General features: G+C 46.0%; 1 protein-coding gene across 1 annotated transcript; it reads left to right on the top strand.

The window, feature by feature from the left end:
• Positions 1 to 133: 133 nt before the first annotated feature.
• LOC144174614 (succinate dehydrogenase [ubiquinone] iron-sulfur subunit, mitochondrial-like) lies at positions 134 to 26,903 on the top strand. Its single transcript, XM_077703391.1, has 8 exons — positions 134 to 286; positions 6,482 to 6,556; positions 7,798 to 7,856; positions 12,227 to 12,370; positions 15,196 to 15,274; positions 22,632 to 22,748; positions 24,350 to 24,574; positions 26,667 to 26,903. The coding sequence occupies exons 1-8, from the start codon at positions 221 to 223 to the stop codon at positions 26,757 to 26,759; spliced, it is 858 nt and encodes a 285-aa protein (XP_077559517.1). The 5' UTR covers positions 134 to 220; the 3' UTR covers positions 26,760 to 26,903.
• The last annotated feature ends 662 nt before the right edge of the window (positions 26,904 to 27,565 follow it).

Raw genomic sequence — 27,565 nt, 5'->3', positions numbered from 1 at the left:
TCAACAAAATAAACTTACCTAATGTTTAATAACGGCCACTTTACGTTGAAAAATATTTTTTTTGGCGCGTGCACTTAAACATTCAGGTTTAAAAACCCCACAGCCGACCATGGGTGCGCCAGCTCGCCCAGCCGTTCCAACAGTCGAGTCAGTCTGAGCCAGGTTCGCTTCAGGAGTGAGCAGGCTGGAACAGGCTCATCTGTGCTTTCGCTAGCGAAATATGGCTGCGTCGGTGTATATTCGAAAGTCTTTGGTTTTAACGTCGTACACCGCAAGATTAGTATCCGTAAGTTGTCATCTGCCTTTCCATACCATCCGTACGGGAATTGCCACTGTGGTCAGCCGCCTACCGGGCACGCTTCGGTAGTCAACCGGTTTAACGTTCGAGGTCACCGATTCATTTCGGCATTTGCTGCATTACGTGTTATCCTTTCTGCTTTCAGCCGAAAGTAAATACTGACACGTAACGAAAAATCTTTGTAATTCCAAATCATACGATATTTCCTGTATTTCTCAACTGAGAATGAGCGATCTGAATGAAGGCGACTGTGAAGGTTAACAGTGGGGCTCTTCGATTTCCACTCTCGGACACACCGCGGGTAGTCCGAGAAGTCATAGGGATACATGGGAAAATCGAATGCCGGACTGCTTCTCGGCAAGTCCGCGGTGAGTCCGGGACTGTAAATCGAAGAGCCCCAGTGTGTATGACTACTATGACGAGCGTTGTGCCGCTTCTTCAGAGGCCCTTTCACATGATCCTATGTGTACAGACCAAGTGCGAGGATTACTTCTTGGTGCCAGGCAGTACATCGCCCCTGTGTCAGCCTTAAGATGTTTTCGTGACTGAAATTTCACGTAACCTTTCCTGGCATCTGGGACACACGTCTACCTCATGCCTTTTAGCGCATAATATTGCGTGACCAATAGTTATTAGTATTATGGGCGGCCAAAGTTTTCGCTGTTTGTCTGCGGACACAGAACGACAGAGCCTGTGTGGAGAGAAGGAAATCTGGTCGAGTCCCGAGCCGACATCGACGCTGCGTGGCGCTGCGTTCGCACCACTGAGGCAACGTACCTAGGCCTACATTTTAACCCACAGTAGAGTGTACTAGAAGTTTTAGAGTGGCCCGAGCGGCGGCCTCTCCCATTGCTCCGCCGGGTCGACTTTCGCGTAGAAAATAAAACTGGTATAGCGGCGGCGCTGCTGTCGCCTACAACTGAACAGCCGACGCTCCCCGGCACATGCGCGCGGCAAGATTTGCTTTGCTCGCTGCGGTGTTTTGCGCTTGCTCAGCTGATTTAGTTTGGATTATGAAGTTTAACGCGCCGGTGCTACACAGGCGATGAGGCAGGCGGTAGTGGATGGCTACGGATTAATTTTGACCATTTGGGGATCTTTAGCATGCGCCGAAATCTCGAAGACACGAGCGTTTTTCGCTTTTATCCTCCATCACAAGAGCGGCTGCCGCGGCCTGGAATCAAACCCGAACCTTTGGTCAGCTAAATCTACTTTGGTGATTTAGAAAGTAGACGCGGACCGTTATGACTCCGCTTGAGCAAACTTTAAACTAGTACGACCCAACATTTATCTAACCCCCCCCCCAATACTTTCTCGTGTTTTGATGTGTATTCTGAAAACGTTGTTGATCTGCAGTAAATTTAGCTGAAAATTTTGAGATAAGCGCGGAGTTTCGAGTTAAGTCAAATGCAGGAAATTTTGGCTAGGTCCCTGAAATAGCAGCTAGTGCTTCTAACAAACACACTATTGCGCAGGGGAAATTTCGTTATAAAGGCAAAATAATTCGCAGGAAAAAGAAACTTGTATTATTGCAGATGAAAGAACTGCGTTGTGCTCGGCTGTGTCGCATTCGCATCTGCATACCAGAAAAGCCTACTCGAGCTCCTCAATGCATCGCATGAATTAGTGGTCGCCACCGCTACATTCTACCTTGCTACGAAGTAGACGCAGCATCAATGTTGTATCTGCCGTTGTTGTATGTTGTATCTGCCGTGGTAGTCATAGTGACTTCTGGGGCTCCTCCTCCTCTGCATGATCAGCTGCGTCGTCCACAGCTATCTCAATGATGTACGCGCCAGATAGCATTCCGGTAACGGGGACGCGTAGTCCGCGTAATTAAACTTGCACTTCACGGCCGCGTTCGGTGCGTAGTGAGAGTAAGCATTCGAACGGGGACCTTATCAGCTGCCTATAGCGGACTTGGCTTTGTGTCCTTTCTGCCAGTATTTCAAGATATCCGTGGTCCTCCGAAAAAAAAAAAGTTTCGAGATAAAGCGGTCAAATGCGTATGGCCTATGGGAGGTAAACACACGGTAAGAAAAAATTTCGAGAAGATATTCTGAGATAGCATGAGTTCGAGTTAACGAGGGAAGAATTTGACGGACAGGCACCGGGAATGTTTTCCCTTCCCCTTCTTGATTCTGCGCGTGAAGCAAAAGCGGCGGGGCGCACATTCTATAGGCTGAAAAAAGTTTGCTGTTTTTTTACGTTCCTATTTGGAACGAAAATATTAAGAGCCTTCTTCTGAGATACCCCTAACGTTGGTGCTTGTACTGTCGTTAGTGGGCTTTCTTATTTTATTAACCTACTATGTCGCAGGAACTTGGTCAGTAATAAGTGCGTACTGAAAACGTCTTGCCAAGTCTGCAGGACCAACTACTGCTTCCTGCATGCCAGGGGGAGATGCCGCTGTGTTTACTACCTCTTGTAATTTTGGGGGACTTCCGTGCATTTCTTAAAGTTTATTAGCGATCTCTAGGACGTTTTTACCGGTTGCTTCAGCGACAAGCTTAGAGCTCCACCATGAGAGCTTTATGGATGTGCTGCAGCCCTTATTCACAACAAACACCTTAACGGTGGTGGTTGCGACCTGCACAGTGAGACCTTGACAGCAGATTTTGTTGGTTCTGTATACATTCTGACACGGATTCATTTCTATATAAAAGGTATATAAACAAGTTTCGTTATTACATGCGAAGGCGGGAGCAACACCTTAAACTTAGCCGTCGCTAATGATCGCAGGTGAGTTATGAAAATGCGTTGGCCATAAATGTCAATTTAAATCTCCCTGTTAGCGTCATTCCTAAACTGTTACCTGTGTAGACTTTGTGCATGATTTCCCGCGTAACATTTTATATGCTGAGCTATTGAAAATGAAAACACAATGTGTGTATTTTGTTCTAGTTCCGTTTATTTGAACCTCCATGCTAGCTTTCTTGACTTTGTGTATGATTTCCCGTGTTATATTTCATTTTTGTCGCGGTCAATATATTTTCTGATCTATGCTTTGCTTTGGTTTTATGTGCATCTAATTATACTCTCAGCATACTTGTGAATTAAATTTGTGTTTATTTGTTTGAACTCCTTTCTTGACCGAATCAGGTGAAAGGTGGTGCGATTAATAGAATGTTGTGGGCATAGTTCTGTGAAAGATGGTGATTGGGACAACTGAGCTAACCCCTGGGCTATCCCCTTTTTATTTAAAAAGATATCTCCCTTGCGCGTGTAATTTTCTGTTCGGACAGGCGACAGCATTAACACCACGGTGACCCCTAATTATCACAAGCGGGCCACTGCTTAAATACCAACTCACGCAATAAAAAAAAAACACAACCTATGATATTAACCCACATAACTGCAGTCGGAGCGTAAAGTGCGAGACGATAAATAAGAAATTCTACTGAAAAGCCATCATCCCAGTCCTCATATTTTTTCATGTCATTTGTGTCGACCAATTATGACCATCAAGCAGCACAATAAGGACACACTCATCAAGCAATCACGAACTGGTTCATATCAGGCAATTTCACGCGAAATAAATTTTGATGGGAAGTTGGAATAGCCAAAATGTCGATTCAAATACTTCATTTACAATCCGCTAAGAATGTTGCACTAAATTAAGAAAAGTCCGTAATTTTTTCGTTGTTGTCGAGCGGGAAAGGCAAAACTAACGCGAAATTAGCTGCAGCGTTTATTATTCCTCTCGTTACCCACAGTCCACTGTACCTACAGTATATTGAAGCAATTGGACGTCCCGCAGAACAAATTTCGAGCGATACGCGCGTAAAGAAGCAGCGTTTCCTGGCCCGACTGGGCGCGCAGCCAGCCGCCGCTTTCAGTTGTTGCTGACTACAGCGCCGCCGCTATTTTCTGCGCGAAACGAGCACCTCTCCGGGCGGCCGGTCGGGCCACTCTAAAACTTCTAGTACACTCTACCCACAGAAATCTGGAGTCGTGGTGTTTAATGAGGAAGCTCATACAGCGCCACTACGGATTCAACAGGAAGCCATACCATAGATCTGGCTTAATGAAGGAAAAGGCTACCTGAATGCCCATGAAGAACACCTCAAACTGAAAGGGAGACGGAACGTAGCAGTAATGAAACACAGAGCACTTTGGGGATACAATAAGTACGAGGCATCTGGAAAGGGGTATGTTGCCGGCGCTCACGTTCTCTAATGCCATATAGGGCTTAAAGTCGGATATCCTGTCGGGACTGGAGGTTAACTAAAAGACAGTTGGCAGATTAGCACTGGGAGTTCTCAGTAAGACTACGAATGAGGCGGTACAAGGCGATATGGGTTGGGCTTCATTTGAGGCGAGGGAAGCGTAAAGTAACATACGTTTTGAGGAGCGACTTAGACATTTAGATGAGAAGAATTGGGCAGCCAGTGCACAGGTACCTGTACCTTAAAAGTTTAGACACCCAATGGCGGAAGAGGACGCGAAAGCTGGTGACTAAATATAGCTTGACCGGAACGAATAAACAATGGGGGGCAGTTAAATATGGTTGGTACCGCGTCTGCTTTCAGCAGTGGTCGCTCTCGGGGTATCTCCACAGTTTCTCCCTTTATCACGTGCGTGAAGCAACGGTCAATATACTGCTCGTCGAAATGATGTTCGCACAGCGCCGACCTCGCGTCCAAAGATTTGTCGGCACGGGGGACGGCTCGTCGCCAAGCTTCAAAGCGCACAGGGTCCTTCGGCACAGAAAAAAGAGACACATGCTGACCCGACTGCCTCGACGACACGTAGCCTGACGCACAGCCAGGCGCAAAACAGTGAGTCTGCCTCGCTTTCTTCACGGTGGAGCTCATCGGTCCGGCAGAGTTCGGAATTCACATTTGAGAAGTCACCGCTGAAACACAGCTCGAAAAAAACGAGGCAAAACAACCGCTGTCATGAAAAAAACAAATACATCCCCCTCGCGAGGGGCACGATCAAATGCACAGCATTTCCGAGGGGGTGCGCCGGCAAGTCGTATGGATTACGTATTGGTTGTTGGTTTTCTTGTTACACGCTGCACGTCATCAAATTTGCGGTGGGCTACAGCGGGGCGTCCCGGCAGCACGAGACGCGACCAGCGCTGCTGGTCTCTCGATCATAGTCTCGATCGCGGGACCTGTGTCGCCATCTTGCGGAGGCGCGTGACAACTTATGGCGGGTCTCTCGATCATAGTCTCGATCGCGGAACCTGTGTCGCCATCTTGCGGAGGCGCGTGACAACTTATGGCGCTTTCGAAACAAACCATAAATGAGTGAAGGATATAAGGCGCTATCGGTGCATCGAAATCCGTGTTGGTTGCGTGGCTCAATCGGTAGTGCGCCCGGCACTTGCCGTTCCGCCCGCGCCGTCATGGGTTCGAATCCGGGCGCCGGAAACTGTTGTTTCTTTTATAGTGTAGTGGCCTGGCTGCGGACTAGGCCGAACGCCGCGTGACATTGTGAGTTACTAAAATGCTATGCATTTAAAAGCAAGTGAAGGAAACTTAGACACTCATGTGGTCAGAGAGGATGGAAAAGAAGGGATCACTGGGAATCTATAAAGAAAGCAAACAAGAGATCCGGAAAGAGAACTTTTATGACAACAATAAAGGTAGTGCGTTGCTCTTTGAGGTGCGGGCTGGCTGCTTGAGAACTCGAACTACATGAGCAAATATTCGGAGCAGGGAAGTCGATAAAGTGTCATCCCAGCCAGGGGTAGCGGCAGGGCAGAATTAAAAAGAGATACGGGTTGAGGGTTAACTAAATTTAAATTACAAAGATAGGCTATATGGCGCATGCCAACACCCCGATTCAAAGAGGAGGCCTTTAATCATCATCATCACCACCTCTGCCCGTTGTCCAGCTGACACCGCTTGGACGCGTTGTATAATTGTGACGCGAGTGCAGGGCCAAGTAGTTGGCAAAATGGTGGAATGGGAATGACGACGGCGAAATGCCGGTTCAGCATTTGGAGAGCAAACGGAGCAACAGGCAGCCAATGCCACTGATGAAGGGGGCAAATGTGACCACTGAAATGGTCAGAACTTAAAGCACACTGTGGAAGTGGCCTGCGAGAAACATTGTGTGGCAGGCTTCTAAGGTGCACACGTTAGGCCATATGCTAAGTTTGTAAGGGAGAGAGATGATATACTTACGCGTTCTTAAAGATTCATTAATGAATCTTGTGTTTGACCACAGGTAAGGCATGCGGCTGCTGCAGCTGCCGCCCCAGCTCAATCTAAAGGAGTAAAGAAGTTTGAAATTTACAGATGGGTAAGTGATTCATCTTTTTTGGCATTCAGAGCGGTAAATGTGTCTACCCAATTTATTGCACTGTTTCAAGATGCACTCGACAAGCTAACCTTGCAAACTTTGAAAGATGTGTCGGGAGTAATTTTCTGGGCATACGGTGCCCCACCAAAAAGAATGCATAGCCTTGAACCATGCAGTTTGCAAGATGAATCTAACGGGAATTTTTGAAGGAAGAAGTCAGTTGTTTAGTTTGGCCAAATCAAGGGCCGACTCTATTTTGCATTATGAAAAGATCATTTTCCGTGAAAAACTGATTTCGCCGTTTAAAATTTTGACAGCTGCGCTGGTCTGAGCCTGCAAGATGTAACCAAAGTCTACTTTTTCTCCGCTTTAATAAAGTGCGCGAATGATGTTGTTCCCGATTCTCGACGGACACGGCTAGTCAGCTGTAATACGAACGGTGTGAGTGTCTAGTAAGCATTGCCAAATCTCTCCTGTACACTGGCAAACCAGTGCCATGCCTGCGTCACAACTTGACCCTTTACTAGCCGGCAAAACCACTTCAGCTCACTGACTAGCCGGAGTCACTGTTAATGAATTGTCGCGATTTCTTGCTTTGGTTAATATTCTTGCCCTTGCTTTGGCTGGGGTTTTTTCCACATTTAGCTGTCGGTAGAGTTGCATCTGATCATCTGTAATTATTAATAGTACGTAATAACCAACAGTGGCTCAGCTAGTTAGTGAGCTGTAGCATTTTTGCCAGTTTGGTAAAAATCTAGACAGGCTGACCGCTACCACTGTGAGTTGTAAAACGGCCATGACACTGGCGGTCTCTTTTATTTGTCATTGCACCACTGATAACTTCCCCAGAGCTGCCTCAGAGCGGCTTTGTATTTTATTTGCCCAAAGGATTTCCAGTGCGAGAGCAGTCTTGGAGTGCCCGCAAACTGCTCAGAACTGTTCCGGAGAGGCAAATAACAAAGTGCACGTGTTGCTGAGGCACGGGGAAAATTAAGTGACGCTTGCAGATGCTTATTTAAAACAGATACAACCTCCTCGGGAAAATGTATTGTTGGTGCACCCTGCACATGCAGTGCATACGAAGACTGATCTAAAAAAATGATGTGCATCCTGCGCATGCAATGTGTGCAAAGACAGATTAAAAAAAAAACGATAAGTGGAGACAGCAGAAATTGTTGCGTTATGTTGACAGTGCCTCCATTCTGGCTTCATCAGTCCTCCGGATATCGTGACTTTTACAGGACCCTGAGAAGAAAGGAGACAAGCCACATCTTCAGACGTTTGAAGTGGATCTCAACAAGTAAGTGAATAGCCGTCACTTAGTGCCTCTACTCGTCGACCTCCTGCTTTGCCAAGTGGCGGAAGAGAAACGGAGGGGAAGAGGTTTGCGCTGGGCAGTAAGGAGTTTGTGGCCCGACCCAAAATGGCTTAGGACTTAATAAAAGACGCCATGCAGACAAATTACAAGTTTGCTTTATTCGAAAGATTTGGTGTTTCATAGTGCCCCCAGTGCTTGTCCAGCAGCAAGTGACACTTTATTCACTGAGAAATTAATTCATCTAAGTTTAAACTTCGATTCTCCCACCAGATCAACTGTTTTAGGACGTCTGCGATGACGTAACAAGGACAGGTGCTGTTAGTGTGCTGTTTAGTCTGCAGTAGACTGCGGAGCCTTATTTACCGTCAGTCCTCCTAGAATTACTGCGTTGGACGACTCTCTGCCCTTACATTGTTTCTGACCATGTTTGCACCTGGCTGCTTTTTTGTTACACCAGGTTGTAATCGCTTTGTGAAACCTGGGGTATGCTTGACAAACAGGGTCACGTAAGACAATGTCGCTTACTCCAATTGGCCTGTGTCGTGTCAGACAACCTCAAAGTGCCAGACTGCTGTGCTGCTAAAGAAGTGTAGTGCGCGCAGTACCGACAAGAGTACACACTGGTACTTTAATGTTTATGTGCACTTATGTGTTTGTGTACTTTTGTAGCTTCCATTTTTTACCCCACCATTCTCGCTTCTATAAATGAATATTCATTACATTTAAGCGGAAATAGCTTGTTCTGCCAGCTTATAGGGACCGGGCAGCTGGACGGGTGGCGCCACCACTCGGCGCTCCCCTCGTCAGTGGAATGAGCCGGTGCATTGGACTACATAGCCTCCCGTTGTTGTTGTCGTGTTTGCTTCGGTTCTTTGTATGTTTTGGTGGCGTTGTGAGCAGACATGTGAGATGAAACGAAGTCTAAACAGATGTGTTGGGTTCTTAGATGCAGTGATGACTACGTAAACTTGTCGGACGCTTCTAAAGTTGGGTATCGGCTGCAACGGCATGAGCGCTTTTTGCAGCGATCTGCGCTTGGCTCCACCCGTTCTGAGTACGAATAAAACCACTATTATTAGTATTATTTTCTTCTTAAATGCACTAACGGCTACGCAAACTTATTGGATGCTTGTAAGGTTGGAGAAGGGCTACATTGACACGAGCGCTTTTTGCAGCGCTCTGCGCCTGGTTCCGCGCGATCTGAGTAGGAATAAAACTAATGCAATATTAGAATTCATTTCTACCACTTAAATTATATTCACTGGTTTTAATGACTACGGTTTCCACGCCAGCCTTGGCGCTGGGATACCTCGATACGTGTGCTTTAAATAGAAAGGCGCCTGCATACGAGATCGATTACCGTGTAGCCGTAGAAATGTTGCGGTAGTTTACGCTTTCGGTAACCGTGAGCTTTGTACCTTCGGTTTTGGTGAGCGACACTGTGACAGCATGGGAGCCTGAAAGCCGAAGTGGAAATCCCACGTTTGTGGTGGTCATTTTATCAAGAGCCAAAGTTATTCACCAACTCAACAGCCCAAGCTACAAACCATCCCTCCTCCCCTTCCCGTTTTACCACCTGCGTAGAATTAAGGCTGGCGCCGACAGTTAAAAAATGTGGCAGTGTTACCGCCAGCTGGTGTTTTTTAATGCTTAAGTATTCTTTACAGAGTACCTAAAAATCGTGTAATGCCTGGTGAAGACACTAAAAACGCGTGATAAGTTGCCTCAAATATGGGTGCATGAGCCCGAGTCCTCCACCACAGACACATTTCCGACACGCTGGAAAAGTTTAGATTTGGAGAGGGGGCATGGAAGTTCAAAATTAAACAGCAAAATCATTTAGCCCTCCGTCTAATGATTATGATGGTTGAACACAAAGTTTTCTTCGTGCGAAATCGAATGGGAAATGGTCAAAGTCAAAGACGCTGCGATCAAAAGACCAAACTGCGCGCTGGTCAAATTCGACGCTTAATTAGTCAAAATTTAAATCCAGAAGGCAACCAAGGAAACCCATACGATAGAGCTTTGCGATAAACCATCATCGTCGTTAGACGGAGGTGTGCATGATTTTTCAAGCGTAGGTGGCAGCTTGTAAGCCAACCGCAGCATTCAGTTGTGAAGCTGAGTACTGGTTTCGGGCACCCTCCTGTCTTGCGTCCTTCAGCCACGCAGGAATTGGTTTTTGAAAAACCATTTACGAACCAGCCAGCAACCATTGCAATTCTTGTAAAGCAATGCTTCTCCACGACAAGCAATAACATTCTACTATCATGCGGTATTTATTCTATCAACGATTCCCGATGACTGTAGTAAGAGCATTTCTGTGAAATTAAACACGTTTCAGCCGTAGGTAATGAAGTTACGGAAGCGTCGTCCGTCACAATTTCTGTTTTGAGGTAAATCTTCGAAGACACCCTCCAACTTTGTCTTTCGCTTGTGGACGACGTCGATGCCGTTTCGTCATCAACTGCCAAAGGCCAGCGCCGCAGCATTCCTCGATCGGTTGCACACACCGGCTTTGTGGGAGCATTTAGCGGCAATATAATATACTCCTCGATTCGCGAAACTGCATGCAGGCATGAAAAAATTGCATGAAGCAACGAACTTTCACTTCCAGCTTTACTTCCAGCTTGGCGCATTGAGCGTCGTCTGCTATTTGTAAATACTGAGTATGGGTGTAAATAAGTAAATAACACACATGACATGCCTCGTAAACGTCACATCCACACTCAAGATTTACCGATCTGAAAAATGCACGTGGGGTTACGTACGCTTTGCAAGCCGCACCGCAGAAAAACGACAGAAAGACATGCACAACTACGCTGCGCTGACCGCCACCGGCATTCCACTGACGAGCGGTTCGCCACGGGCGGCGCTGTTCGCTGAAACGACGGTGGTGCCATACAATGGCCGCCCGGTCCCTATAAGCCTTGCCTAACTTGCATTTGCTTTTGCCGGCCTCTGCCAATTGCACAGCTGTACATATTACGTCATAGGTTCTAGTGCAGGAAATTAGCTAGTGGGCAGCATGGCCATCCCCTTTTTTTCCTAATTATATTCTTACGAGAAAGTGCACCAAACTTGTGTTTTGTCTGCACGGTCCCTTTAAGAACCAGTATTTCTGATCACCTCAGCACATTTAAATTCTTAGTAATGAAGTGAGTAATCACGTGAAGTAACATTTTACTGACTTGAGTTAGCATACTATTGAAACACTAAAGGATGTCAAAAGAAATAGCTCTGAAACTTCACAGCAACGCACTAAATTCAAATGGCAAAGCATTTCGTGCAAGCATCAGCATATTAATACATAATTTGCACCTCGACAATGTAACCACCGTTGTTATTTATGCACACATGGTAGACAGCTGCCATAGAATAGCTGAAATTCAGTAAAGTTTTGCAGTTTGATGGTCAAACTGCAGTTTTAAAAATCCATTGAAATCCACTGGTTAAAAATAATTTTTCTTAGCTGATTGTACTTACCTAAATATGCATTGTGCTAGAATACACGGCATATTGAATGAGTATTACCGTAAAGTTCCAAAAGAACGCCCAACCAAAGCACAATGATATCAAGTGTAAAACACGAGATGGGCAAACTTTTGGGTCAGGTGCGAAAAACAACAAAAAACATGGCTGCATGACCAACAAAAACTGCAGAGATATCAAGAAAAAATACGAGGTGGGCGAACTTCCGGGTCAAGTGCAGAAAGGGCAAATAAGTGACTGCATCAACACATGAATAGGTGATTCGCATTTATTTTGTTCATGCATCGGTGCTAATGCCACAAATTTTAGGGGGTGGGCAATCTTTAGGGTCTTTTTGTAAATGGAATAGTTCACCCCTAAAGGGGGGGAGGGGGGCGATGTTTCATGGGAAGGGTGTTCTCTCTGAACCGTGTGGTAGTTACTTTACCAGTAAAAAAATTCAGCTTTCCTCACTTCTCATCTGAACTTACATCACGTTTCAAGCGGACAAGTTGCTGTTCATCCGGGAGGGATGCTCAGCTACTCGATGAGGTCTTTGAGTACACCAAGAACATGTGGGCATACTCTTCAGCTACATTTAGGTGTTTTATTTAGGGCCACTGCATATGCCGACATTTCTCAACAAGCTGTCGCCAGCAGACTTTTCATTCTGTGACCCTGACATTTTGCTGCCTGATCTGTAGCCAAGCCGATACAACAACAACAAAAATTAAAATCTGCCTGTCTCGTTAAACAGCACAACAAAGGAATGATAAAATGGTAAACCAGGGAATCGGCATCTGTTGTTGTCCCTTCCACTGGTCTGTGCAGTGTCGCCTTGTGTTTCCCTCCTTGCCTAAAAGTTAGACTTGCTCTTGTAGGTGTGGGCCCATGGTGCTGGATGCCCTGATCAAGATCAAGAACGAGATTGACCCCACGCTGACCTTCCGGAGGTCGTGCCGGGAGGGCATCTGCGGCTCGTGCGCCATGAACATCAACGGCAGCAACACGCTGGCCTGCATCTGGTACTGCACTAAATGATAGGCTACGTGGCACAGTTTGGCTCGCTGGGAAAAGGGTTGGTGGAAACACCGACTTGTGTAACAGCTGAGCTTCTAACCTAACATTTCAGCAAACTTTTTGGCCGGGTTTATGTTGTACGGGCCAGTCTATGTTATACGGCTTGATCTACGTTATAAAGTTTGGTGAAAGAGTGCAAACACCAGCTCGTGAAACAGCTAACCTTCTAACCTCCCATTTCAGTGAAAATTTCTGACTGTGCCTATGTTATATGGTGCAGTCTATGTTATATGGCTTCATGTTCTGGAGCTTGACACTGTGTGTATCTGTGTGAATGCTACGTTGGCTTGTGCATTGCCACTTGTTAATTCTAGGGTAGTTTTAATTAACTAAATCTAGTTAATTTTAGCCTAATCCAGGTTAGTTGCCGGCAAGTGTATTCTTAGGGTCATCCTCCAAGTGATGTTCAATTCATGATGAATTGACGTACCTTGATTGATTAATGTTCTGGAACAGTGCGAGACCAAACGGCAACAGTTGTGACACTCCTTGCTGTCTCTACTTTGGTGGTTCCTTCTTAAATCTGAGGAGCGTCCATTCACGCACGACAACATGTCGAGAATTCCGCTGGCCAGCTTTGAGCTTTGCACTGCTTACTTAACAGATGAGTCAAGGGGGATGTAGTTTGATTCTGAATAAATCCTTTTTTAGCTCCCAAAATCTAAGGAGACAACCTGGCCCCTGTGGGCCTTTGAGCTCAGCTGGATGTTGATATCTCTATTGTTTAGCCTGCCTAGTGGGCAGAGGCTGAAGATAGTTTGAGTTGAGTCTTCAACTGGTAGATATGACGCACCTTAGTGTCTACTAGTGGGAATGGTTGGGCCAGTTGGGGTGGCTTTAGCACAGTCTGAAAGCAGTGCTAAGAAGGGATCTATGATGACAGATAAAGACAGGCATCTGGCTTTGTCCTGTCTTTTGGCTGTCTTCAGAATATGGTTGTACTGCTTTTTCTTTTACTTTGGCAATTGATCTTTTTTGGGGGGCTACTTCAGGTATTTTCACGCCTGCATGACAAAGATCGAAAAACTTTAAAAAAAAACGTTAAAAAATGCTTTCTTTACGCTACATTGCATTCGCGGCTGTAATAGCAGTTGGCATAATACGTGACTGGTTGATGTACGTTTTATTGATACAAATTCGTGAGCATGTCTGTTATGCTCACTTGATAAAGCATCACAAGGGCGCATTACACAGGGTTGTTTCACCTAACTTTAGCCAGAGTTTAAAAATATGCCAATGCACTCTTAAGACGACACAACCAAATGCATGTTGCTCACTTTTGTATCTCGTTTCTCGCGCTGTTTTTTGTATTTTGCTAAATTTGATAACTAGTCAATTTTAATTAGTCAACTTTCGAACCAATGAAGCTAGGCAAAAAAAAGTGCCAATTTGAAAGTTGCAGAGTGGTTTTCAAAACATCCAAATAAACACTTGCTGTCTCTCTATCCAGTAAGTATTAGTGTTTTTCAGCTTATTGAAAATGCCCGCGAAATACAAAAAAAACCACGTGACGTGCCGGCTTGCGCGTCTTGATTTCAGTGCTCCCAAACGTTCCGCGCACAAACTACCATAGGCGCGCTGCAGCTTAAAAGGCGACAGGGCAGCAACGTAGGCGTTGGCTGTGCTATTTATAGCCAGCGATGTTCTTCTCTCACGACAAATTGTCAGTAGCGATAAGCAGACGCAGCGGTTATCGCTTGCCCTGCTAGAATCAACAGGTTCGTCATTTGCCCTGTCACTTCCTAAGCGGCTGCGCATCTATGATTGTTTGTATTCAGATTTTGCGGGAGATTTGAAATCATCGGACACCGGCTTCCGATTGCCTATGGCGCCGTCGTGAAAGAGTTAATGGATGGAAAGACAAACTATTTATTTCAACGTTTTGAAAGCCGCTCTGCAACTTTCTAACTGGGATTTTTTGCCTAGCTTGGTTGGCTAATTAAAATTGACTAATTATCTAATTAGGCAAAATAGAAAAAATGGCGTGAGAAACTGCTTACAAAAGTGAGCGACGTGCATTTGGTTGCGTCGCCTTAGAGTGCATCGACGTATTTTTAAACTCTGGCTAAAGTTAGGTGAAACACCCTGTGTAAACCACTAAGCAAGCTGACAGCCACCGTATTTCTTCATCTTTGTATTATCGGAACTAACCCTTTGTAGAGTGCTTGCTGCAGACTTGCAGCTGCCCCGCGTGGACTCTGCACCCATAGAAGTTTGTCCGATTATTTTATTTTAATTACTGCGGCTGGCAAAGTTGCGGCTATAACTTCCCAAAATCAGAGTTCAGCTGGGGATCTTCTCAGATACATTTTAAATGTTTGCAACCAGTGTGTGTATTTCTGCACTGATCTCAGATCTGTGCGGTCGTCCCTGGCATTGCTGAAAGTTGTGGGGACTCGTTTTGTAGTGTGAGCTACACTGGCCGAGGTTGAGCAGTTTCGCGTGGCTCCTAGTGGGCCGTGCTGCGCATGCGCGCTGGAGCCACAACCGCCGCCGCGACTAAATTGGCTTGGATTGGATTGGATTGGAAATTGTTTTAGCAGCAGTAAGCATGTAAATCAGCTAATCCTAGACAACCAGGAAACCTCAGAATAACCAGCTGAACCTAAGCTCACGCTACGTATATCCTGGCATAGCCGAGCTAAGCCGCTGCTAATTTTTTTTGAGTAGCACTGTCTTTTCGTTGGAAATTATGCAAGGGTGGTTGCAAGTAAATGTTTGGCGCACGTAGGTGGCATTCCCGTGCATTCCTCTCTCATCTTTATTTCAGCAAAATTGATGAAAACACTTCGAAGACAACCAAGATCTACCCTCTCCCGCACATGTATGTCGTCAAAGATCTTGTCCCGGTGAGCAGCTCTTTCAAAAGCTTGTGAAAGAGTGGTCTGGAAGCGTGCAAGTTGTTTTTAATTAATGCAGTTCCTTCAATTCGCCCCCCAAGAACGTGACTGGGTGATAGCAGTGCACCCGCTGGATCCATTTCATCGTACCACTTTAATGCTAGCATGCAGTTAATACCCCTGCTACGCTAGCGTCCGAATGTCATTTGGAGCAAATTTCATTTGACTCAAATGCGAAGTTGCGCTGCTCCACTGCGTTTTGAAATGCCATTCGGCTCAAATGACAATTGAGCAAAATGAGCACCCAGAGAAACATTTGGGGCTTTCGTATGCCGTTTCTAGCGCTCTCGCGCACAGCACTCCAAGTCAGCATAAACAAATAGTACATTACTGGCATACTTAAAACCAGGGTGTCGAACCGAAAAAAATACCGGTTCGGTTACGGTTCGGGTTCGGGTGAAATAATTTCGTTCCGGTTCGACAAAATTATGTGCCGAACCGGTTCGCGAACCGGTTCGGGAGCTTGAACCGGTTCGCGAACCGGTTCGATGAATTGAATTGTCACTGAAATTAGAAAAAAAACATTTAGTAGTTTAAAGCGACAGTAAAGTCAAAACACAAACAAAAATTCAAAATTCTGCTGTTCCCCAAGGGCAGTGGCGCAATTGCAAAGCAAACTTTAAATAATCACGAGATATAAGAAAAACAGATGAAGTGGTGACGATTTACTACCTACTTTCTCGTCCAGACTTTATGTTGTCCTAGCGACTATTCATAAAGCCACCGCCGAGAGATATGACGGTGGGATATACGTATATTCTGCCCTTTCATTTTTTGTTAAAATCGCAATCGTCACTATGGAATCGCCTATCACGCTTACCTTGAAGCCTTAAATTTAGGTCTGCGTACTGGCGTGTTGAAATATCAGCGCTAATTACCAATGGCGTACATTTTTTTAATATTTGTAACAAAACAGAACAACCCTACTACAGGCACATAAATACTACCAATGAATTAGATCATTTGGTCACCCTGAATAATTTGTTAGCTGTCACCCTATCGAATGTGTTAGCCACACTTTTGTTAAAAGTAAGCTTTAGTTAACGCTCAGTCACTGCATTATTTCTCTGACCACTGCAATTCCTTTTGCGAAAGCTATACTGGATGTGTGCATTACAATCAGTATGTCATCGTACCGCCTGACCCCCGGCCATCATTCCGTGTGCTACATTGCGTAATCTTATAACAGATTATGCTGTTACAAAATGAAAGGGAAATTTTACGCGCGGAGCATAAGAAGAACTTTTTTGGGTAGGCGCTCTTTAATTCGTCCACAGCAGTACTCCCCTCTGACCTGCCTCGGTGGCTCAGTGGCTAAGGCACTGCTGAGCGCGAGGTCGCGGGTTCGATTCCCGGCCGAAGCGGCCGCTTTTCTGATGGAGGCGAAAAGCAAAAAACGCCCGTGTGTACGAAATTTCGGCGCACGTTAAAGATCCCCAGGTGGTCAAAATTAATTCGAAGCCCTCCACTACGGCGCGCCTCATCGCCTGTGCTGGGTCGGCGCGTTAAACCCCACAATCAAATCAAATCAGTACTCCCCTCCGGATCGAGTAGCAGTAGAAGTAATGTAGCGAGTTGGGCAGTCAGTACAAGTGCACCTTCGAAAAAAAAGCAGATCTGAAAGAGAAAAAACTGCAGAACAAGCAGAAAAGATGATCGCTCGGCGAATGGGACAGTGTGAGGTACCGGCCGTCCTTTCTGCACGTGTCATCTGCTTTATTACTGTTTCTGCTTCCAAGACAAGGTCGAGGACTGCAGTTTCTTGCCAAGAGATTAAGTGCGCACCTTAACAGTTTTCCCTGACATATCTGTTGTTATTTGTACTTGTAAAAAACGGAGCTTGTCCACTGTACTGTCCTCAAAAATGGTCGTGGGTAAGGGACATCGAAGCCACTTGTAGTCAGCATCAAGTGGTTTAGCCACTGAGCCACTCCTGCGGTCAAATTTGTCAAATATTACAATTTGCAGGTGTCGGACCTTTTAAACAAATTATGAAATGGAAAAAGTTTGCACACATCGGGCTTTCGCTGCTGCACACTGGAGCACTCCTGCAGCCTGATTGCTCCACTAAAGTTGCAGCTAGGGAAGGGCAAAGTCGTTTTATATCCCCTGCAAGCTGCGGAGAATGACATTTCCTTTGGTCAGCTTCCACTACGCTCGCGCTTCCAGCAGCAACAGACCATTGCTACATTGGTGCTCATTCATTTCCCTTGTTGTTACATAGAGTGTGATAGTGTTCAATTGTCTGGAGGGGGAAGTGAGCGAGCAGGTACGAAGTTGATGGTACGTGAAAGAAAAAAAAGCCTGAATTGCATTGACTGTGCAATGTCAACAACAGAGGGTCGAACCGTTTCGGCATGAACCGGTAACCGTTATTTCTTTTTTCGGTTCAGTTCCGGTTCGGGTTCAGCGTGCTCAAAAAATAACGGTTCGGGTTCGGGTTCAGTTCCGGCAAAAATACCGGTTCAGTTCCGGTTTTCGGTTCGGTTCGGTTCCGGTTCGACACCCTGCTTAAGGGGGGACGTGGCTTTCAAAATCAACTTTTTTATTTCTTTGTGGATTTTGATGAAAATTGGCACAGCAACTGGAAATGCTTCCGTGATAACACCATAAAAATTTCAAACTAATATTTTGAAAACTTTTTTATGTATTAAATTTTCTTTCTGTTCCGCTTGTACCGAGCTTGAGCGGCTTATAAAACACGATAGAAAACTTGTTCGAAGTGCTTTGCATTCCCAAATGAATGGACGAGGTCGTGACAGTTTTAGAATTTTTTTTTCACAACACAATGTTTTTTAGTTTTCATTTTTTTAGAGGTTAATGTGCAATAGGCATGTTGACTGTGAACGATTATTCGAATAAAAAAATCACAAAAAACAAATCTGGAAAACCAAGAGTGTCACGACCTGAACTGTTTATCAAGGAATGTAATGCAAGAAACGAAATCAAAATAGACCCAGCGGTCACAAAAAAATCCCTGGTACAAGCGACGGAGGTGGCAAAAAAAACTGTTTTGAGAAAACGGCTTCCGAAGTTGCAACATAGGTTTCACTTATCAAAAGTCGTCATGGTTGTAGCCTTTCATGTCCTTTTGAACATGGGGCTTCTGGAATGCCTTGCCTTGAAATTGGAGTGCCTTTTACAGCCTTTTTCTTTCCAGAAAACATCATTTTCAGCTCCTCCGTGAAGAGTACATACCCCACTTTGCAGACCAAACGAAGGGGGAGATGGGTTTCAATGGGCTTTCAATGCAAAGTAGGTTAGCTGGTTGGCTGTATCGCACTGAACAGCCTCCTTTTGCAGTGTTGTCACCATGGCAACAAGTTGAGCATTTTTTTTACTTAAATTTGAACATTTTTGGCTTTTTTTTATGTTTTATCATCTTGCCTGGCACAGCAACTTAGTACTCATACGTGCAGAGGTGTTCATTGCCAAAAGTTTGCATACCACAAGGATGAAAATGAGCTACTTTGAAGCTTGGTAGAGTATTCTGCATAACTCCCAACTTCAATGCAAGAACATATTTTTTTAATACTTTTGACATTCAAGGCATCCAATATTTCTAGCAGCAAAGCCAGTATGCCCTAAGCAATGGTATCAATAATTTCCCTAAAAAATCACTGTTAAATGCTGCGACAGTAACGTACATTTTTAATGCAGAGAACATATTTTTATTCCTATATTACTAACCCAAACCTGTTTGCATGAAAATTACAAGTGCACGGGAAACGTTGCGCAATACGGGCGATATGGCTCGCGCGCATCGCAGCGCACGCTTACCGCGACATATCGAACTTTAATTATACCTGATATGGCTGGTCAGGTCGCTTTTAAGATTAAATCTAACGTCGCAGGCATTAATTACAACTACTGGCGTTCAATCGTAACCGGTTGCCCAGTCATGTGCTGCTCCAATGCGCGTCGGCTATGCCGTGCGCGCCAGCGCGTTTGACGCGTCGACCGTTTCTTTTTCAAGGCTAGCGAGTCCACAGTCAAAACACAGCAATAACTAAGCGTGTAAACATCGCAAACCCGACTAAAAGTTCACTTCACGAACCGCTATCGCAAGCGCGCATACCGCGTCACCCTCCGGGGTCTGGCGACGGTAGAGTCACGCGCACCACGAAGCGTTCGATGACCTCCTCCTTTCGAGCCACACAACTTCCCGTAATCTGGCTCGCGATCTCAGGCATTCCCATCGCGATAACGTGCGTGTTGAATACCACAGATTGAACAGAAACTCGGCCGAGCGAAGCGGCGAAAATGAACTCAATGCGCTCGCTACGCAGCTCAGGCGGCCGCCATCTTGCGTTGCGCCCGTGACATCCAATCAGGAGGGTCGTTGTTCTGAGCCCCGACCGGAGGACCAACAGCGCTTCAGCATCTATTTCTAGCTTCGTTTGTGCGTCGTTTCTTTTCTGCCGTTTGTGCGTTTGTGAATGAACGAAGATAAAAGAGACGAGCGGAACCGGAAAGACGATCGCTCGGCCGATCTAACCATATCAAAATGGCCGCGCCCGGTGGCACCGTTGCGGAGATAGAGCGCTCCGAAAATTGCCGTTTTTTCGGCCTTTTGCGCTGATAGTTTGTCACCGCGCCTGACAAAAGTATTTTTTTATGCCACTTTGCGACGCTTTTCAGCGTAAAAACTTTGCAGACGCATAGAATAGGAAACATAGAAGCCGAATATGCGGGTTTCAAAAAAACGATGTTTTGGTCATTTTTCCGAAGTTGAAAGCCGCGTCCCCCCTTAAAACAGACAAAATTTTCTTAATTGTGGTACTTTGTTTACTTCTCGTTCACTTAAATCACGATATCAAGATGTAATGATTCCACGCACTCAGCACCAGTGCGAGCAAGCGACAAACCAGTGGGTCCAGACAGCGCAAAAAACCTTGATTGCGGTTCAGAATTAAGCAAAAACCGTGTCACAGCTTGCGTTATTTATAATGTGATATCATTTTAATGCCAAAGACTGCTGCTAAATTTGATTGTTGCATTGTGTAAAACAGAGCTCAGGAGCAGCAGTGCCACGCAGCACAGCGAGCGATTGTCAAAGCTTTCAAATACCATCGAAATTCTAGTGGAGCATGGCGGATTCTGAATGGCATTCGGAGCCCCTTATTTGAGTCAAATGCCATTTGGCTCGAATGACATTCGAACGCAAGTGTAGCAGGGGTATTAGACACCAATGACTGTTAGTGCTGGCACCACTGCTGCCTGTATTGCGTCACTGTCACACAAAATTTGAAATTCTTAATTTTTTTTTTTTTTTGGCTAAAAAGACGTGTTTTGTGGCAGCAATGGAGCTGAGTGACAATTCTTTCAAACTGAACGATTGTATTTTGTCTGCATGGCCCCTTTTGCTACCTGAATGAAACTGCAGGGTCAGAAGGAGGGTTGTAGAGTGTAATGCATGACTCATTGAATGACAGTTCTGTGAAAGGTTTGTCCGTCTGTCCGTGTGTGTGTGCGTGCATGTGCGTGTATTTGTTTCCCTTACACACATACACGCACGCAGGTTTTCATCATTTTAAACTTTTTTTTTTTCCATACTCATGTGGATCCTCAGTGGGTGGGGGACGGCAAGTTCGAAGCATGTCAGCGTCTTAACCTTAAAACCTTTAAAACGTTCTTCTTTCATACTTTTCTTCCCCAAAAGTGGGGAAATCTGCCTAGAATTTGGGAATTGAGAAAATGTATATCTTAAAGCGCTAACCACATGGAGTGATTTCGCAAGCGGTTTGTGGAGTGACACGACTATACTCGGTGACAACTTAAGAACGGCACCAGAAGTTGCCGCTGTGCCTTATCACTGTAGCCGGATGTTTCTCCGCGCAGCGCAAGTAGGGCGTTACTGGGAATATTTTGAACATGGTGTGTGCCGTCGCCATGATTTTTTTTACTTAATGTGCTTATAAACGACTCCAGTGACGACAAACAAACTGCGTGAGACAAGGCAGACGATATCACGCATTCATAGCAAACCCCTTTCAAAATGCGCGCGCACTGACATCACGGGTCCGGCGCTTTGGCGGAGTGATACACTACATGAGGTGGTGCCGTTCTTAAGTTGTAACCGAGTATAGCGATGAACTACTTTTTGCCACGGACCAAACCGCTCATCGAATCGCTTAGTTCTGGGTCGCCAGAAGAAGTCGCTCACCTCCCGGAAGTGGCCTCAGCGACTAGCCTATAATAAAAGATCCATAAAGGGCGCAACTTCCGGCTTAGGGAGAGAACGAGTGGAAGGGGCGAGTGGTGGCGCAGTGCATCCTAAAGAAGTGCGACCCTCTGCTTACTGAAATGCCTTTATTTCCCGTTTTGTGACAAATGCACACATAATATAATTTGGTTGTTCCCTCTTCCATAGGAACCGGTAAAACGCGAAAGTGGAATGTGCCTTCACAGGAGCAGTTTTGAACTTGCATATCGCTATTTATGTTTCACCAGTATGGCACCGTTATATGCATCAACGTTAAACACCGGATTGCATGCGCTGGAGTATTACGTAAATCCGACTGAAACCACAGGCGCTCGCAAACCAGCCATGCGAACGAAACCAAACAGGTTGTCAGCGAATCGTTTGGTGAACACGCGGCTGCAGTGAAAGGAGCAGCGGACCGTGTCAGGAGCGCGACATTCGCAATTCAGCGTCGATCTTACTCCGTGGTCGTTGCCTTACAGGCTTCCGCGTAGGTTACTAGGTTACACTGCACGTCCCCCGTGCACGTAGGCGCTGGCATCGAGGCGCCGACTGTCAGCGCACCATCAGCATCATGATGCACTACTTCTCTTCGGCTCTCCTAGACGGCAGCACCATCTGAAGGGAGGGATATAAGGCGCATTTGTCGTCCTGTTTCCGTGTCTGTTCATATCGCAGTCGGGAGTGCGTTTCGTACCTCCCGTTGCGGCGAAAGAGTTCGTGGTTCAAATCTTGGCGCAGCCACGTGAAAAGAAGTTTTTCTGGCGACGTCATTTCCGTGACGGATATGACATTGGTCAGATCTTGGTGGACCCCAGAATAAAATACTTTCATGTTTTTTTAAAACCACTTGCGGCCGTGTGTACTTCAACAATCGTATTGGGCGCTGTGTGAATCGCGTTTCGCCGTTGCTCGCGCGATCGCTCTCACGTGGTTGCCTCGGCGAGTGATTGAGACGAGTGACTGCGGATCCCCGTCGCGTTGCTCGCAAAAATCGCTCCATGTGGTTACCGCTTAAGACCAGTTAACACGGCATCGCATTAAGCATCCTGGAGCAGACAGAGGGATTGTTAATTCTCTTCTATCTTGTCTCCTTCACAGGATATGGGGCTGTTTTACGAACAGTACAAGGCTGTGCAGCCATGGCTGCAGAAGAAGACCGCGATGAAAATAGGGGAACACCAAAACCTGCAGAGCATTAAGGACCGCGACAAGCTGGTACCGCTCGTTTGTTTTTTCCTTTGCTGCTGTGACTTCGCTGCAGCTTATTTGATTGCCGGTAACACATTCCTGTTAGTTTTCTACTGTTTGTGGCAGAGCCATGGGCAAGGCTCATGTTTTGTGAAGCACCTGCTGCAGCGGCTCGGGTGATTTTTTTACAGACCGTTACCGAATGTCACCTCCTAGCTGTGGTGCTTCATTTATCTTACCGGGAAAAACACGCACGTTGGAATCAGGTTTTTGGTGCCCACTCAATTCACCCCAAGCTGCTGAAAATCCACTGCCCCATACGGATTGTATTTGATATCGCCTTGGCAGGCACGCGTGTGCCAGGGTCGGAAGCAGGAGTTTGGAGAATGATTGCCATTCAGATTCAAGACTTGGAAAACTGGGTAATTATGAATGGGACAACTTGGAGTGCTATGTAGTACCCAGATCAACAGTGACTGATTGTAGCTAAGCTAGAACCTCTGAACACAACTTAATTTGTAAGAGAAATAAAAAGCATAGAAGCAACTGTTATTTGATAAAGTTATCGTTATGGTAGCTAGTTGCCTGAAAAAATAATTTTTTAGTGTTATCAGTGGTATGCAGCATCTTTGAAATTTATTCCTCTTTCCTCCGGTTGCATTCGGTTTTTGGGTGTTGTTTTAACGCGAAACAGCTGTGCTTCTTTTTGTTGGGGCCAGTCTCAAAAACAAAGTTAGGTGAACAAATCTTCTGATAAGCAAATTACCAGGGTAGTCTTTTACTTGCCTGCCTTGTCATTAGGCAGAAGAACCACTTTTTCCCATTTTGGGTTGGTCTGTGATGAAAGTTGTGGGGGATTTTTATGCTCGAGCGGGCAGGTGCATAGGCTCTGAAACGTTTGGCCAGGGCTGCGGACTGTTCCCTCGTCTGTTGCAATTAGTTTCGTTGCATCAAGCACATTGTTGAGTCATCCATCAGGCTTTGCCCCGTTTTTTGATGCCTTGCACCTGTAACAAATGGTTGCCCTCCAGGGCAAATGAACAAACCGAGAGAGAGAGAAAGTTTGCTCACTGCAGTGGTTACGATAGAAACGAGTTAACCGTGTGATGCCCAGTGTTGCTCAGGAGCAACCACTCAACACCATGTGTCGACAGACAAAGGATCTTGACCTTCAAAAATTAAAGAAGAGAGGGCAGCAGGCACTTCCGTGTGCTAAAAACAAAATATTGTTTACGCGTGTCAACTCGCATCCAGGCCGGGTGGCTCAATGGGCTAGTGACAGGTAACAGAAATTGTGCAATTTCGTTATTACAAGTGATAGCAATACAAACTTTACGTTATTGTCTTCACTTGAACCATAAATCGTGGTGATCCAGGTAGCTCTCTTGTTTTTAAGGGATATGTGGGCAGCCAGTGCCCCGTGTGTCCTAGTGTCCATCCTAGTGGACCAAATTTTTTTCTGACTTCATATTTGGGATGTCGGAAGACCTTTCAGATCATAAAAAACTTCTCGCACACTTAAGCAAAATAATAGTTTTGGGCATCAAAGGGTTCACTGCCTCAGTTCGTTTGATACACACCGGTTGACTGCCCCAGCCTCCCACTGAGGCATGTGTGCGTGTGTGCAGGACGGTTTGTACGAGTGCATCCTGTGTGCCTGCTGCTCCACGTCGTGCCCGAGCTACTGGTGGAACAGCAACCGGTACCTGGGGCCCGCCGCGCTGATGCAGGTCTACCGCTGGGTCATCGACTCGCGTGACGACAACAGCGTCGAGCGACTCAAGAAGCTCGAGGACCCCTTCACCATGTACCGCTGCCACACCATCATGAACTGCACCAAGACCTGCCCCAAGGCAAGTCGACACCCTCCGACCACCTCGTTTACCCACTTGATGCGCTACCGCGGAATGTGACGTATTAAGTGTGCAGAGCACTTTAGGGACTCGCCTTTTGTCGTAGCTCGCTCGCTGGACCCAAGTAGAGCCACACGGCCTTCCGTCGTAGCCGCTGTTGTTGCGGCGTAACCCAGAGGCTTCGATAGCTAAGCAATTTATATAGTCATGAGCGTTCAAAACTCTCGGACCGCTGGCGCTTGTCATGCATCTCCCCGTTGTTTAGTGCAAAGAAAACTGCAGGTACATTAGAGGCAAAATATACGTAATTAACTGGCAGCGCCCCCGCGTTCATTTAGTTAGGAACGCTCGTTGGGTTGGTATTTACTAAGCGAAAAAAAGTGGCATGTGCAGGAGGAAAAGCAAGCAAAAAAAGAACAGTACTTCCGCTGGCGCAATTTCAGGCTGGGGGTGCGCGCGCACTGCAAAGGCGGGAAATTTGAATTGCATTGGGTGGTAGCAGTGAGCGGATAACGGCGGTGCAGCCCATTATGGCGAATCACTGCTTTGCACTTTCGACAGCGTTCACATTGAGTGGAACGGCTTTAATTTTTTTACTTGATATCTCCGCAGTTTTCATTGGCGGTGCAGCCACTTTTTTGTAGTTTTGCGCAGCTGACCCAAAAGTTCGCCCGTCATATTTTTCACTTGATATCTCTGTAGTTTGGGTGGGCGTTCTTTCTGAACTTTATGGTAATTCATGGCCTTCATCATAACAGGTTACATGGCACAGGTGTATGTATCTCCAGCACACAGATCTTCAGTTCAATAAATGGATTTCTGTGATTAGCGTAACAATTTAGAGCAGCCTGCCCACACACTTTGTACATTCATCGAAACCCTTGAGGACCTCTAACACAGCAAAAAAAATTCTTGGGGACACTTATGGCTGCTTACGTGGCTTGAAGGCGCAAGCATTATGGCTTCCACTGGCATTGATCCCCCCCCTGCGCTTTGGCATTATTGATGTTCTTGCACAATTGACCTCGGCACACTCCTGGAACCACAAGTGGCTCATGGTAGTTTTTGTTTCTCTTTTTATTGGGGCCAACACTAGGCAAAATAACGGCTTACCCTAGTGCACTTACCCTAGTGCACTACCCTAGTCCACTTACCCTAGTCCACTTACCACTTACCTTGCCCTAGTCCACTTACCCTAGTGCACTACGGAGCGTTGGGTCGTGCGTGCTCGTGGAGCCACGAGATGCTCGTGCTTTTCTTGTGTTCCTTGCACTTTATGTCTCCTGTTGGCTCCTTTTCCATTGAAATCATGTTCCATATGCACACATGCGATTTAGGAGCAATCGCTGTTTGCAACACTGTGTTCAGGGAGCACTTCATGGAATGTTCATGGAGCACTTTCTCCCTAAAAATCCCTTGACTAATTAAATTGATCACCACTTACCAGTGATATTTATTACCAGTATCGTTACGTTCTTGAAGTCGTCAACAAATGCCAACAAAGTTTTCTCCCATGAAAAATACAGTGGGCGTAAAATGTGAAAGCTGTGTGGTTTTAAGACATGTCGTGTTGTCTGGGGTCGTCTTTCGGTGCATGTTTAAACATTTTTTGCTGGGCTAGAAGCTGAAAACATCGTCTAGCAGTTGCTTTGAGCAGTGCTCTGAAGAGTCGCTGCGTGAAGTCTCCAATAGTACATGTGCCATGCCATGTGCTGTAGGTGAGTTCGTAGGATGCAGCTTCAGCTTTCAAAATCGATTTCTCCATTGCCTAGCAGTCGAAAGATTTCAAGCATTTGAAGGTGATGAATTGAGGTGCGTTGTGTCAGTTACAGACCCAAATCAGCTTGTTGCTCCCTGAGGTAGTAAAACAAGCATTGTTTGAAAGCTGAGACAGCCTCCCACAGACTTTTACCTCTAGTGATGCATAGTGTGGTAACCTGTTCTTCAGCCAGTGACCAAGCATGTGGAGTGCTGTGTAAAAATACGTGTAAGCACCATGCTTGCATTTAATGCACTGAACTGAGGGCTCGGCAAACACGCCCATGCAGCGCCGTGCAACTTCTTGTCGACTGTATTGTTTCATTTCTTCCAGGGTCTGAATCCGGGCAAGGCTATCGGAGAGCTGAAAAAATTGGTTGGTGGATTATCGCAAAAGCCGAAGGCTGACATGACAGGTACTGCCTGAACAGCGGGTCACGTGGCCAGCCCTTTTCACAGGAATCTTCAGAGCGCACAGTCGGGACTGCAGTGTAGTTTTGTGCATAGGCCTGGCAAAACGCCACCGCATGAGCGCAAATAAACTGCAGGACTGCAAGTTCGTTCCTTGCTATTTGTGTGGTTGTGATGCCAAATCATTGATACACAGTTATAACCGCTGGGGTCTCTTGCACATGTGCAAGTTTTGGGCTCCAAAATGTCCTCGACGTTGTAAATAGTCGATGTGATGGTCTCCAAAAGCCAAAACAAGGAAGTTTATTGCTTATCTGTTTAATATAAGGGTACGAATATATTGCGTGGAAGCATTGCCTGGAGACAACGGTGTCACGTGAACGGATGGTGGGGTGGTCTTTACCAGCTCGGAGCAATGGACGCAGGGAAGCCGTTGACGTGTTTAACAACATACATTTAATGCACACACAAAAAAAACCTCAGGCAAAGCACTCAATATTTAAACTACACACAAACGATAAACACTCAAACCTCTACAATCCCCAAAATACAACTCACATACAAACCCCTAACTTAACAGCTGAATATACGATTCAAATCAAAACTCAAAAGTCTCTACAATAACGTCCTACTCTAAGGACACTCTAAATACACTCCTTAACCAAGTTCTAGTTAATTTCTCTCGTACCACAACTCCCTAGTTGTGTCCTTTACAACTGCGTCCCTACTGAACTGGCCTACCCCGCTGTCGTCGGCGCTGACATGTCGCACCCGTTGCGTGGCCGCGACTCGGTGGTAGTAGCCATCCTCGTCTCGTTTCAA

The sequence above is a fragment of the Haemaphysalis longicornis genome, unplaced genomic scaffold, assembly GCF_048455015.1.
Source record: "Haemaphysalis longicornis isolate Haplotype H1 unplaced genomic scaffold, Haemaphysalis longicornis Haplotype H1 scaffold_3, whole genome shotgun sequence".
NCBI lineage: Eukaryota > Metazoa > Arthropoda > Arachnida > Ixodida > Ixodidae > Haemaphysalis > Haemaphysalis longicornis.
This window is presented reverse-complemented; position numbering and strand designations above follow the sequence as displayed.